This window comes from Gastrolobium bilobum, unplaced genomic scaffold, assembly GCF_033153095.1.
Source record: "Gastrolobium bilobum isolate Gb01-03AN ecotype WA unplaced genomic scaffold, APGP_CSIRO_Gbil_v1 utg24412, whole genome shotgun sequence".
Classification (NCBI taxonomy): domain Eukaryota; kingdom Viridiplantae; phylum Streptophyta; class Magnoliopsida; order Fabales; family Fabaceae; genus Gastrolobium; species Gastrolobium bilobum.
Window position 1 is genome coordinate 185,328 of NW_026896224.1, and position 15,254 is coordinate 200,581.

General features: G+C 36.4%; 1 protein-coding gene across 2 annotated transcripts; it reads left to right on the top strand.

Annotated features, from left to right (window-relative positions):
- Positions 1-527: 527 nt before the first annotated feature.
- Positions 528-2,980, top strand: LOC133298330 (uncharacterized). Of its 2 annotated transcripts, none has more exons than XR_009749784.1 (2): positions 528-669; positions 1,857-2,980. XR_009749784.1 is itself a non-coding variant. In XM_061497597.1 (2 exons), exons 1-2 carry the CDS (start codon positions 1,611-1,613, stop codon positions 2,272-2,274), a joined length of 435 nt encoding a protein of 144 aa, XP_061353581.1. In that variant the 5' UTR covers positions 1,537-1,610; the 3' UTR covers positions 2,275-2,980. The 2 variants fall into 2 exon arrangements, 1 of the variants encoding a protein (XP_061353581.1); XM_061497597.1 differs by lacking the exon at positions 528-669 and adding an exon at positions 1,537-1,627.
- The last annotated feature ends 12,274 nt before the right edge of the window (positions 2,981-15,254 follow it).

Here is a 15,254-nt window from a genome sequence, read left to right on the forward strand (position 1 = left end):
CAATTTTAATTAAGTGTATCATTTTGGGCTCTTCTTCCTTTAGACTTGGGCTTGTCTCAAGTAAAGTGGTCACCAAGAGATTTAGAGCCTCTTTAGCCTTTTTAGCTTTTGCTCTTGTCATTGGGCCTCCAAGACCTTGTATGTCCTCCAAGTTTATTGTCTTGGTCATGCCACCTCCTATGTCCTCATCAACTTGCTTAAAATCAATATTCATCTTGTTAAGAATCATTCATGCTTATCTAAACATCTCATATGCCTTAAAATGGTTCAAGAATAGTCTGTATTTAATTACTAGATACACATTCCATGTATTTTTCGCTCACTGAATGAGGAAGGAATCGATTCCTCCCCCTTGGAAATCGATTCCCAGTTATCAAGGAATCGATTCCTGCTCTTCTTCTGCCTCATGGAAATGGATTTCTCAAATAAGGAATCGATTCCTTATCTCATGGGAATCAATTCCCAATGATTTGTCATACTTTAAAACACCAACTCAAGCGTTCAAATCAGAAGAGTCCCAACTCCAACGTTACCACCCGTGCTCGAAACCGTGTGATTAGGGCTCACCACCACTGTTCTTCAGTTCACTGGTGTGGTAAGGTCTTTCATTTTTTTCTATCTCTAGCACCTTCCTCGAACAATCCCCTCGAACAATCGTCTTCCGGTGTTGTAAGTCTCCTAACTTTTGATTCCTTCTCTCAAATTTGTGCTATCCCTTCATATCTACTCCTAGGATCAGTTTCGGTTCTATATTTTAGTTTATTGGTTTGCATTGCAACTTAGATTTCCTTTTTGGCTCATCCCTTGACTTTGCCCTTTAATCTCAGTTCGCATTTTGCATTGCATTCATGATCGGTTTTTCGCTTTCCCATGGTGCCCTATCTTCCATTCTTCTCTGCATTTTTAGGGTCTCATATAATGCACAGTCCCCATTCATTTCTGTTTGCATTCAAATACTCCCCATCCGATTACATTGCATGTTAAGGGCTTTCTTACTGCTTTCATATTTTCTGACCGTCATTTTAGCTCTCTGTCAATTTATCCAGGTGTTAATTTTAACTTTGATTGTACCCCAAACCTCAGTTGATTGATTATGCGCCACTAAGTAGAGGTTCCTTAAGAGTGGAAAATATTATTCATCTTGCATCTCTTAACTGTTGTCATACTATTATTCCTTTTCATGTGCACATTCTGACTTGCATTTTGTTCCTTTTGATGCACTTTCTGATCTGCCCATGCCTGCATTATTTATTGTTTTCATATCTGTTTTCATTTAGGTACTCATCTGTTCATACCATCTGTAAATATTCTTCTGTGGACCGAATTTTTTTTTCTGTTTGCCCTCTCTGTAAATATTTTTTAGTATAATTATTAGCTAATTATGTTGCTTTGAACCATCATCCATGCATGATTATTAGCTGATATGCTGCCCATCTCTGATGTCCCCATTCCATTATCAATTTCCCATTTCCACATTCGTGAGTGTAGATGGAATATGCATGATGCATCTAACTTGATTGTGCCATATTAATGCATCAGCCTTGTTACGAATACATGCCTTTTACTGGCTGCTGCCTTGCCTCACTTCATATGCTCCCTAAATTCATGCCATGAATTATGATGTCCTGTATGATATGTATAATACCTATTGCTGCCCAACTGTCTATTTTGGCTGAATCCTATTTTGCCTAAATCCTGTTTATGCTAGTCATACATTTTAATGATTGCTACCTCATCTCATATGCTGCCTAAACTCATATGCTGCATTGTCAATCATGATTGCTGCCTAACATGCCTAAATCCATGCCTTATTAATCTTTTGATCATCGACGTCTGACTTTATCCTTGTTTCACAGGTTGTTCCAATGGCTGAATCTTCCAACCCAAAACGCAAAAGAACTGCTCTTCATGGAAGATATTTTTACAACTGCAAAACAATACTCCACTTTCAAGAAGAAGTATGCAACAGAAAAGATCATCGAGCCAAAGTATCTAGATATCAAGTTTTGGGACGCTGAAGGTTTTGAAATCTGTGATCTATTGAGCAGTAACCATCTGCTCCAAATGTCCATTTTAAAAGAGAAGTATGTGGAGAATCTGATTAGAGCATTCTATTGTACTATGTCCTTTGAGAACAACACTCCAAAAGATGAGATTAAAGGGAAATCCATCATTGTCCTGCCCACTGAGTGGCCTAATCTGATTGGTTGTCCCTATGTCGGCCGTACAGACCCTGACGTGTACCCTGAGTTTGATAGATCTGCCTTTATTTAACCAATTGTGGAACCTGGTGTCCATATCACGAAATTCAAATTCAGTGTTAATATCACTATGGACAGCCGGATTCTTCACTATGTTGTCACTCACATTCTGTATCCAAGGGTCATTCGATCTGGCATAGACTTCAACTGGCCACTTTACTTCTGCTCCATGATGATGAAAGCCCAATCTTCCGGTCCTCTTCCGTATGCCACTCTTATTTATCGCATTTTGTGATTTCAGCAGATTCACGACGAGGGTGAGATCATGAAAGAAAACTTGCACTCCTTTGGAGAACACCAGCTTGCTCAAATGCAGATAAAGAAAGTTGGTGGTGTCTGGGGTCGTCAAACAGATCCTCCTACAGCAGCTGCACCTCATCAGGACACTCCTGCAGACGATCCTTCACAGGATACTGCCCCAGCTGATGCTTCTTCTTCTGCGGACCATTCCATGGCTTCTCTCTTGACTTACCTTACATCATTGAAGACCACCATACAGTCTGGCTTTGATTCTTTAGGGGCTGGCATCTCCACTCTTCAGGCTCGTCAGACTAACATGGAGTACCGCCTCAAGCGCATTAAGGACCACCTTGACATTCCTCCTCTTTCGTCTCTACCTCCACCTGGCTCTGATGACTAGTCCCTAATTTTATTTGTTATGCTTTTGGACTTACATTATGCTTATATTTTGCTATGCTACTTTGGATATTTTGCATCTCTAGGACTCTACCTTTATGGACTATGGTTGATTAGATTATGGACTATTATGACTTTTTATGGATTATTATACTTTCCCTTTAGTTTCTTGCATGGCTTATTTTAAGGTTTTTACATATACTTTCATGCTTTTTGATGTTGCCAAAGGGGGAGAAATATACGTAAATTGAGAAAACCATAGGCATATATTAAAGCAAAAAGGGGGAGAATGAAATTCCAACATAAAAGGGAGATTACATGAAACCTAGATTTCCACTTTCTTTATCAATCATATATTAAGGGGGAGTTTCAATACTATATTTGTCGAAATACATGTTATACTAATCATTTTCTCAATTTGAGTTTGTCATCATCAAAAAGGGAGATTGTGGAACCAATGCACTCTACGTAAAGAATATAAAGGTTCAATGATTTTGATGATGACAAACAAGCATGAAAGGAAGGCTTCAAGTTGTAACAATAAAAAAGAAACAAACATTCAACGATCATGAATTCCTTCAAGATTCAAGCTTCAAGAGAAGAATCTAAGTCCAAGAATTATCAAGTAATATACTTTAGAACTTAGAATTAATTGTGAGGGTAACTAACTTCATGCATGAATAAGCTCAAACGAATTTTTGTTAAAATACATGCATTAAATTATCATTTGCTTACACAGAAGATTTATAATATTACGCTTTCATATAAACATATTTGAAAACATTTTGGAATATTTTTAAACACATTTCCAACCCTTCTAAAAGGTTGGGAATCGATTCCCTGTTATAAGGAATCGATTCCCACTCATCTGAAAGGTTGGGAATCGATTCCCACTCATTGGGAATCGATTCCTACTGCACCAGAGGACGAAAATAACGGCTATAAATGGCTAGTTTTGTGAAAATGAGTGTGCAAAGGGTCATAGGGGCCCTCTATAAATAGTGACCATTATTCCCCTTGATGGGACACACTTCTTGATCATAGTTCTTGCTTTATTTCACATCATTTACTTACTTTCTATCATTTTGATCATAAATCATTCTTGAGCTTTATTCTTGTGAGAGTGTCAACACCCATAGTTCTTCAACTTGTATTATTTGTACTTTGGGAGTACTTAGCTATTGCTTAAACACCTCCATTTGATTTCTTGAATAGTTAGGGGAGTGATCCTATACACTTGAAAGGTCACCTGTAAGAACCTGCACCGTTAATTAAGGCAATTAACTAATTAATTATGTGAAAATAGAAAATAATTCCATAATTGACCCTAATAATTATTAAGAGGCTTTAATAATTATGATAAGTGATTAAGAATGCTGAAAGTTGCTTTTCAGAAGAAAAGTGCAAATACCGGTTCTGCTAATCGGTATAAATGCGTACCAAAAAAGTATCCCGGAAAATTATAATAAATGCATGAATATTACTAGAATAATATATAGGACTTGTAAAACGAGTTTCAGGTCAAAATAATGAGAACTGATGCCAGAAACTGATACTGGCTATGAAAAGCGCGTACCTGAAAGGTGCTCCGAAAAATATAAGAAAAATATGATAATTCGTGTAAAATTGAGTAGGTTAAGAATCCTAAGTTTGGGATTAAAATGCTAAGCGTAGCTATTTTTGCTAATACTGTGTATTTAATCCTTAAGTGGCCTATATATACTCTTGTTAAGCACAAAACCCTACGCACTTGCATTCTTACGTGAGAAGGGAGGCTGACCAGCTTCTATAGGTACTGTTCCATTGGTTCTCATCACCATTTCATGAGCCAAGGGCCATTTTCTTCCACTTTTCTTCACCAAAATACCTTAGATGAGTAAGAGTGATCATTGGGGTTGAGTGTGAGGGCTTGTTTCTGAGTTGTGGCCACTGTCTTGGTGTGCTTTGGGCTGTTGAGAGACTTGGGGGTTTCGAGTTGAAAGAAGCCTTGTCATGGCATTTTGAGGTCCATGTGGTGACCTTCGGTGAGAAAGAACCAATCTTTGTGTACTAAATTCGTGTGCCTGGTGAAGTCAGATTGTAGGAGCTTCTTAGAGAGCTCCAAAAGCACTCCTTTTGCTGTTTTGAAGCTCATGAGTATATGCCTCAACGCTTCCCTTTGTGTTTTCATGAATATAACATGATTTGAAGATGTGAAACTATGAATTTTGATAATTTGAACGTTGGTTGATGAACCTAAGAGTTAAAATGTATGCTAAATCGATGGGATAGTTGTATCTAGGTGAAAGATGGAATTTTAAATGGATATTTTCGTGCTAGGCTGCTGTTTGTGGCCTCTGTCGTGAATTATCCAGATATGGGGAGAACAACGAACCTGTTTTGGTAAAAATTTGATATCTTGAGCTACAGAGCTCCAAATCGAGTTCCGTTTGGATCTATGTGTAGCTAACACATAGGGCTACAACCCTGTAAAATTTCTTAGCTGTTGGATAAGTGTTTTTATCTCAGTGGTAGTTTAAAGTCGCATCTTGGTTGCTGGAAATTCAGTTGGCAGTAGTCACTTTGCGAAAATCATAACCGGAGTTATACAACTTCGATTGAGACATAAGATATGTCGTTGGAAAGCTTGTGATGTCTAGTTTAACATATTAAAATCTCAAAATTTTTGGTAAAGAATTACAACTTCAGTTTTAATAAAATGGAACCTTGGGAGTGATATCTCGCGAAATGCAGAAACTACATTCTGTCGCGAAATATACGGATATGATATTCGGATATTGATATCCGGATATGGGCTTGGAGATATCCGTATATGGATATCCCGATATGCCCCCGACATATATCCGAATATTCAGGGTTTTTGAAGGACAGCAAGGCACTTTTCATACAGATTGGAGTTATGGGTTTGTGGACCCTATTTTGATCGAGTTGAACTTCTATAAATACTTAACTAAGTCAAAATCAAGGAATTAAGGGCTTGTGGCTTTGTGGGATGCCTTAAGACGTAAAACGTAACAAGCAATGTAGTCTTTATGTTTATGCTTGTGAGCTATGTTATTGATATGATTGCTGGTCCAAATCAGATGGTGATTTTGATGTGTGTTGACCTTGAGCTGTGTGGACTCTTGGCATTGGATTGTGAGCTTGCAAGGTAACCTTTCGTGTCCTCGGTTTAGCCATGTTGTGGTTCCACCATGTCCCATGGAGGTATGGTCATATGCATGTTGTGTTACATGCTTTTGATGTTTTGGAAATGCTATTGAGCTGTTATATGCTAGTGCCTTTATGATATGCATGTGGTGTTCCACCTATACGGTAAGCCTAAGTATGTAGTACATACAATATGGTGAGGCTGTGGGTGAGGTGCAAGCGGTGTTCCTTGTACTACATGTACGTATAGACGTATTCCTGCATTTCTCTGGCCAGTAGAATAGTTAAACACACATGGCATGAATATCTGTTGCACTACATAGTTTTGGAACTTATATCGTTAAATGCTTTTGAACTTATATTGCACATGTAAGTGAGCTTGGGGTGGAAGATCTTTGAGGACCCTTGTCTTACTGAGATTTCTTGTTTAGAGATCTCACCCCACGTTTGGGGCGCTTATTTCAGGATCAGGTAACTTGGGGGCTGATGGCTCTGGCGGCAGGAGGCCAGAGCTTAGTTGATGATATTACTGTTTATATGCTGACATGGTTGGATGCTGGATATATCTGCTGATGTTATGTTTTAGCTTGCTTTTATTATGTTGCTGCTGTTGAGACTGCTGTTGGGCTTGTGCCTTATTTGGGTGAGCATGGGGTTTGTCCATGCCACTTTGTTTTCTGTTATGTTTTAGTTTAACTGAGTTGTATAAACTATCAGGGTTGTTCGATCTACGTGTTGTAGTACCGTGACTAGAGACATATTTATGTTGTTTAGTTTAATGAGGTATTTCAGTTAACTGTCTTTTGTAATTTACATACAGGCAATGTTTTATTAAATGATTAAGTAAGCAAGTTGGTAATGATTAATGACATCATAATTGAAAAGAAAAAGATATTCTGCATTTTTAATTAAGCGCAGCTTAATACGATGATATGATAACATACCGGATATATACGGGGTGTTACATCACCAAATTCCTAAGAAAATTTGGAGTGAAAAAGTGTAAGGCATCAAGAGCCCAATGTCTTGAAAGGTTGTAGTGGTTTGTCAAGCACCCTGAAGCTTGATAGTTAGTGAAAATAATTGATCGAGCGACTTCAGTCTGGACGTAGGTCACGGTGGTGGTGACCGAACCAGGATACATCTAGTTTGCAATTTCTCTAACATTAATATCTTTATTTAAGTATTAAAATTGCATTTTGGATTGTCATTATATATTCGCTTGCTTACTTTGTTGATCACTACACTTGCTCTTACACTTAGATTTTTCCTTATTAAATCACTTTAATGAAGAAATAGTCTTTAAAATATAAAAGGAGGTACTTTGCGAAAAGATTTTGTAAAACTCAATTCACCTCCCTCTTGAGTATTGAAGCCACCTGTCCAACAGTTGAATCATGAAACTATCATGATAATGGACGTGAGGAAACAATTCATGCCTAACAAGTTCTGATAGTCTAGTTAAATTCTCTGATAAATTTAAGGGTTATATGTGTCTAATTTAATTAAATGATGTGTAGAATAATTTAAAAAATTAGGTCAAAGATTGATTAATTAAAAAGTTAAATAGTTTGAAAAGTAAGCTTTAACTTTACAATAGGCTTAATCTTTGGTCAAAGATGAATGTCTTGCTTTGTTTTCTATTTGTGATGTGCAATTATGTTACTGTGTGATTGGTTGGTCACAAAAGTTTAAGTGTGTGATGTGTAAAGTGAAAACCAATGAAGATTAAGTTACTTTATACTTTGAAAAAGTCAAAAATTGTGTCTTATTCTTCCTTTACATGTGCAAGTCGGTTCATGCCTTCTTTTCCTTCATTTCCACAATGCAAAATCTGACAGGAAGAGTGCTTGGCTTATCTTGAAAGGTTGGTTAAAGTGTGATAAAAATATCTAAGTTAAAAAGTGAAAAAAGTAATAAAAACTAAACCTTTAAGCCTTTTAATTTCAAACCACTTGTCATCTCTTCTTTCTTTCCTCAAGACACACAAAATATCTTCTCCTTCTTCTTCTCCATGACCGTAGCATCCATGGTGTGAGTGAGTTTGAGAGAACTTGATTTCTAGCCATTATTTCAAGAAAGTTTCAACATGAAAAAGATTCCTTGTGAGCGAAAGCCCTAAAACCATACACCTTCTAGCCTTGTTTTGAGTGAGATATTCCCCCATAAAAGGTTGGATATGGCTGAAGCTCTATGGTGTTTTGGATTAGTTTTTAGTTGATTTTTGCTGTTGAAAAAGCATAAGGTTACTTAAAGGAAGATATACAAGGTAATTAATGACAACTTTGTTGATTGGATGATGATTTGTGAACATTTGTGTTCTTGTGTTCAACATGAATTTTTATGTATGTTGATGATGAATTTTGAAGTGACTTTGTTTTGGAAATTGGTTAATTAATATGTAAATCAAAGATAACATCTTGAATTCTTGAAAAATTGCAAGAAAATAACCTAACCCTAACTTTCAAATTCAGCCATGAATAGGGTTTGATATGGTTTGATGATGTTTACATGTTGGTTGATGTGGTGAGATGTTTAATTGATGATTGTATGTTTAATTAATGGTTTATATGTTAAGAAAAATGGATACAAAGTGTTGATGCTTTAAGTTATAATTTTGACTAAGTGTATGATAATGGTGTGTTTATGTGTGGATGATGATGGAATTAAGATTGTGTGATGAAAATACAAAGAATTCCTAAGTTCTTTACTATGTGTATGCTTCGACCAAACCTAGTTAACTTAGGGTTTGTATGTAAAATGATTATGTGAGTGTTTGTAGTTTGGATTCAATGTGTACTTGATTGTTTGATGTCATTGGATTAAGGTTTGAATGCATAAAAGTCTTGAAAATATGTGTGAATGTGTTGGTTAAATTCGGCCATGTTGAGTTAATATGGTTGGAATTAAAGTTTATTAATAACTAAACCCTAGAAACTAAAATGAAGAGTGTTTAAGTAAGTTTAATGATTAAGTCTCTAATTGTTAATATTTGAATGTAGGATTAACCTAATATCAAGTTTAAGGGTGGGTTGACTTGTGGCATGGGCATGAATTGTTGAAAATGAATTTGTAGAGAGTGTAATGTCGATTGTACAACATATGAATCATATGTTACAAATTGTTGTGTGTATGTCAAATCTGATGTATATCTGGGTACAGGTGTGAATCGAGAGATACAATGATCCCTGATCAGTGTGTGGAGGATTTGACTTAGTTAATTGTGGTACAAGTAAACTTGCTTGGAGCTACAAAAGGTAAGCTCTTGGTTTAGGAGGATTCTTCCTCTTTGTTTGTTCTACCAGGATTTCATGATCTTGGAGGTATATCTGTATGTTTGTGTTTTGTGGTAGTGAGATATATAGTGTAGTTGCATTCATATAGATGTGATAACACATATTTTATTAAACTTATTTATTACTCTTGGTTGGTATTTTTAGGATTTATTTTAATTAAATAAAGGTCTTTTGGGTCAAATCATAATTCTAGATTTTGATTGGGTTTAATTGATTTTCGTCAGATTTTTCCAGATTTACACTACTTTCGTATTTTAGCTATATCTCACTCTACTGATGTTCGATTAACTCTGTTCTTGATGCATTTTGCAGCTAACAGAAAGGGCTACAATCTCTATTTCATCTACTGAAGCCCAATGATGCTTCCCGACAAGTATACCGATCGCATAAGTAATATAATGATAAGAAAAGTTCGTCTCCACAGGGATTGTGATCGTATATCAATTAATAGTCCTTTCAAGAATGGAGAAATTCAAAAGGGTTTGTTTGTGACAAATAATGTCGATTTGAGTAAAATTAAAAGTAAAGACTTATTTTTGGGATTTTTCTGTGATGAAGAATAAAATTGAAAATAACACAATGAGAAGTGATTTGTAAAATATGAGAAAAGCATTGTAGCTAGGATTGATTTACACTTCTTACTCTGGAAATTACAAGTATACAATCACCAAATGATTACCGCTTCTTACTCTGGATTGATTTACAATATTCATTTATAAAATTACTCGGATAAATTATTATCTAAAAAATATTAATAGTTAACCCTCAATTCCTTGCAAGGTTAACCCTTTAAACCCAATTGGAACCCCAATTCCTTGCAATGTTCCTCATGGTATTAAGCAATGAACGCAATAATTTAGGCATCCGCAATTCAATACACATCCATTCCTAGTATGCATACGAAACGTTATCTTACCCCCTTTCTAGATGAAAACCCCAATATTCCTATATAGGGTTCTAACCCTCAGACTATTATAAACTATTAGAGTGATCAATTCTAATAAAGAAAATAGAAAATACGAACAGGGTAGAGATAAAGATAATTATATAATCGATGAGTCATAAATGAATCCTTGTAACAAGGGTTCACATAGGGCTCGTGACCCCCTAACTACAATAAAAATGTACTGGCCAACCATAATCATGGCTAAAAATCCAATATTCAATAAAAACGTAAAATAAAAGAGAAGATGAAGAAGAACTTGATCTCCAGAATCCTCTCGGAGCACCACCGTCGTCTCACTTCAATAGAATAGGTCTTAGGAATAGGATTCGATACCTAATTCTGTAAAAGGTGTAACAACCCATAAACGTTCACAATTACTTGAACATGATGAGAACACTAGTATATGACTTTGGGGTATTTAGTTAGGCCTTGCGAGCACTTTGCGAGTTCTGTTTCGAGGGGCAAACGACCTCCGATTCGTTATTATTTTATATACACGCGTAGCCCCACGTGTCTAGTATATGATTACAAAAACGTTACAATTGAATTTTGAAAACTTGATTTTATTCGAATTTTTAGAGACAGCAGGGTCGGCCAGGAAAAATAATAATTTCAGCACTTTAAGGAATTTGAAAGCGTACAATAAAATATAGTCATTAACATTTAGCAAAATCCCTAGGGCTTTATTACGTAATAAACTACATAAAATAAATGGATACATATTGGTGGAGATTATATGGTGGGCTTCGGCCCTAGCTTTGTTGTAGTGAAATATTCATGTGTTTAAAGTTTGAATTAAACCTAAAGACTAACCCTTTAGGCCCATTAACATTAAGTCTCATCCAGCCCAAAAGAAACCTTGATCACCTAAGTAACTATAGAAAAATTTAAATCAAAATACTAAGTGAATGGCTGATTGGTTGCATGGCATTGTGTGGTCTACCTTTTGCCCTCTTTTGCGCCAATCATCACAAGAAAAGGGCTGTCATGGGTGGTCAAATTAAGTCTGAAAAGTAGCCTCACTTCCTTCAAAATTCTGATGCCTTGTAGAGAAGACAAACCTGAAAAAAAAATCTGCGCCTATAGCTTGGCATGCATGACTGCCAAAGCTGATTTCTTTCACCAAAAATCTGATTGCTTGCAAGCCTTGTGAGCAGAATTTTTAACCAATCAAATTGCATGCAAATGAAAAAGCAACTCCCCTAATCCTTCCCTCTTGTACTCATGCGCTGACCTCTTTCTTTGTGACCAAAAAATTTATGCTCCACCTACACCTCCTTGCAATTTAAAAACATCAAAGCCTTACCTTGCCTAACCATACGCTGCACATCAATGAACTCCTAGGAAAACTTGGACAACCACACTACTTCCTCCTCTCTTGTGCGCTAGCAAGAGAGGTAAGATACCATATCCGTTTCTTTCTCCTTCCTTCATTAATCTTGTGTTAAACTTCAGCCATACAAGCAAAGAAGATAATCAAGTTTTGGAGAAGGAAATCTCTTCTTTTTCCTCGGTTTTCCATCATCAAGGAGGTAATCCATTTTTCTCTATCTCCTTGACCAGCCCTATCTCTTCTTTTCGGTTCTAATGAAGAGCTTTCCCTTGCATGTAGCTACAACTTGAACTTATTGCTCTAAGAAAACAACTTCTTTACGCTCTCAAGTTTTCCTCCAAAGTATCCTAGTATAGCCTTGCAAAGAACATGTAAGTACCCTCTTCCCTATTCTTCTATGCTTCGGTTCATGAGGGTATAAGGGTAAGAGTATTCCTTTCACTTTATCCTTGTTATCTCTAGTTGCATGTGGATAGAAGATGGATAATAAAATGTTGATAACTCTCTACCTTATAGTACTCAAGAAATGGAAATAAGAAAATGTATTGATGGGGGCTTAAAACCGTAGCACTTAAGTGAATAGAGAATGATTAGCTTTATGTTTTGTTGAATGTTAAATAGGTACAAAAGCTCCTAGGAACTCTCATTGATTTGGAGACTCTATTGGTTAAGTATCTCAAAGATTATGTAAGTGCTTGGTGATTTAACCTTCTGTGACTATGGAATTTAAGCATTGAATTGCTTATATGTGACGTATGTGCCTTATATGAATTTGAGTTTTGCGAAATATTGGTCCTACTTGTTGGCACAATCCGTTCTGATTATTATAGTTATGAGACTATAAATACGGATATGAGAATTGACATGCATGTGCATTGCATTCATCAAGCACTTGAATTAATTGAGTGAAAAGCATATGTCTTGTTGCATGCATCTTGGTCCTCACGGTTTTGAGAGGTATAGATGGAAAAATATTTTCGAAATTTATCATTTGTGTGAGCATGCATCATCTAGGCATGCCGAAGGTACCCGGCAAGAGCACCCTGGCTCCGTGCGCATAGGTTCCTTGGATATTCAGCTTTGTGAGCCAAAAAGAATATCACTTGGAGTTTTGTTAGCATGTGCACCTTAGTGCTATGGACATGCGTTTTGGCGTTATATACGCGCTTTGACTAACACCTAACCCATATGTTACATTTTGTAAGTCTTTATTTAAATCCATACTATTGCATTACTGGCTGAGTTACCGCAGTACTGGGATTATTCTCACCCCTTTGGGGGCTCATTTTCTATGAAAATGCAGGCGGACGAAAAAGCATTTAAAGGGTGATACAATGTTGACTGTTTGTGCTCTTGATTGGAAATTATTGGGCTTCATAAGTTGCTGGAATTGTTATGTATTAATTGCAAGACACTTTGGTTGCTGTTTCATTTATGTTCTCTTTTAATTAGAAGCTGAACTTATGAACCATCTTTAACTCAAGTATTTGACTGTTTACGGTTTTGGCAAAGTGTTACGTCTGCGTTATAACATCTTTATCACGGTCAATATGTTTTCAAAATTTTACGAAATTCTAGATTTTGTTAGATATAGATGTTAGCTAATGAACAAAAGAAGAAAATCCAGATTTGGACTTTAATTCGATTTTAGATGAATTTTTGATTAATGGACGTTTTTTTGAAAACGCTGGAAAATCCTGCACCTTAGTGCGGTTTTAGAAATTAAGTTCCCATGGCTACAGATGTCCGTTTTAAACGAAATTTATATGTACTTGAAGCTTGAGAGGTCTACTTTAACTCAGAAAAAGAATCACAATTTTTAGAATACTGTAATTTTATAAAAATCGTGCAATACAGACTGTTTTTAGAAGAAAATTTCCTAACGTTTTTAAAGCTTTGTCCATTGTTTTCAGTTCTTCAAAATAGTAAGTTCGATTCTTTTCAATCCGGATTGACTCTTAATAAATCTAACATCACAAACCACTCTAATAGCATTGAAGTATCATTCCTCTTGGACGCGTACAAGAGTGGGTGTTACAAAAGGCATCATATTTATATGCCTCTTTTCCTTCTTCCAAAAATACCCTTCACAGCACGGTGTAATTTTCCTGCAAACCGGCGCCAGTTGGCGCCGGTTTGGCGCCACGCCTCTGTCTATTTTGCAAAAGTCGGAACTGGTTTCTCGTAAAGTGGCGCCAGTTGGCGCCACCTAGCTTCAATATTGGCGCCACCTTGCTCCAAAATTGGCGCCGCCTTGCTTCAACGTTGGCGCCACCTTAGCTTCACTTTTTGGGAAACTGGCGCCAGTTGGTGCCACTTGCAAAGTACCGTTGTGAAGTTCCTAAACTGGCGCGGGTTTGCGCCAGTGTGGTGCCGGTCCGCGCCATGTTGCTGGAAATTGTACTGTGATACACCCGTGTGGAGTCGCGTCAACAAGCTTTTTATAATTTGTAATTTTCACTCCTTTTTCCTGTATAAACGCAACCAATAGGTGAGAAATATTATTGACACAGAAATATGTATATAAGTTGCTCTTTTATGACTCGATTCTTATCAATTTTAACACAGAAAACTACACCTGTTGAGGCACATCAAATCATTCCCAGATTTAAACGTTGTTGTCCCCAGCAATGTACAAGACTAAATTCAGGGAATATTCAATTATTCCAACATAACATCACACAGACAATCAATAGATCACTATGCTAAGCATAACTGAATCAATGCAAAGAACTCCTAACAATGCCTTCTATTCTCATGAAAATATCAGAATCTAGCTTGAACACCCCTCACCAAGATAAACATATAACGCTCAGCTCAAGTGTTTGGGGGAGTAACAATCACTCAATCCATCACAGCAACAACACTACCATAAGCTTGATCATATTATCAAGTTCCTAAAGATAAGGAACATTAACACATGCACAATTGATCAAAAGGACTTCTCATGGATATAATTTGGCCAGGCTTAAGGGTAGGAGTTTATGGGAAGTAGCTAAAATTGTGAGTTGAGATTGGAATACTGATATATTCTTGAAAACAATCAAATCTCAAACAAATTTCAGCTCCAATATTCTTTAAGATCAGGGGTCCATCCCTTTTATTTTCCACCTTTTTTTTTACATTGCTATAGACCCTTTCAAAAATTTTCAAAGAAATATTTTATATTTCTTCTTTTCTTTTTGACATATTACTTAGCTTCAATGAAACTTACCCCAATCGAATTTTCTTTTCTTTTCAAGTATTTCAATCTCAACAAAGGTAAGACAATAGGAATATGGCTAAGCAATCAGCAGGAATTATGAACAAAAAGGCTCAGGCTCAAAGAGGTTAACAATGGAGAAATCAAACAGGTGGGCTATCTGGCTATGGCTAACATAATAAAATTGCCTTAATCATTTCAATCAATGCATGCATCTCAGAGAAACAGAGCAAGTTCTAGAATGCTATCACAGTGAGGTCTCTCAAAATAAAATAAGTGTTTAAGCACAAAACCTCACCAGCTATGATGTTAAGCTAGACTTCCAAAAGAAACATCAGGCATCATTAATCGTTCAAGCACAAAATTCAGACAAACGAGCAATCATGAAATCTACTCATGCCCATACAATATCATGCCAAAAGTTCATACG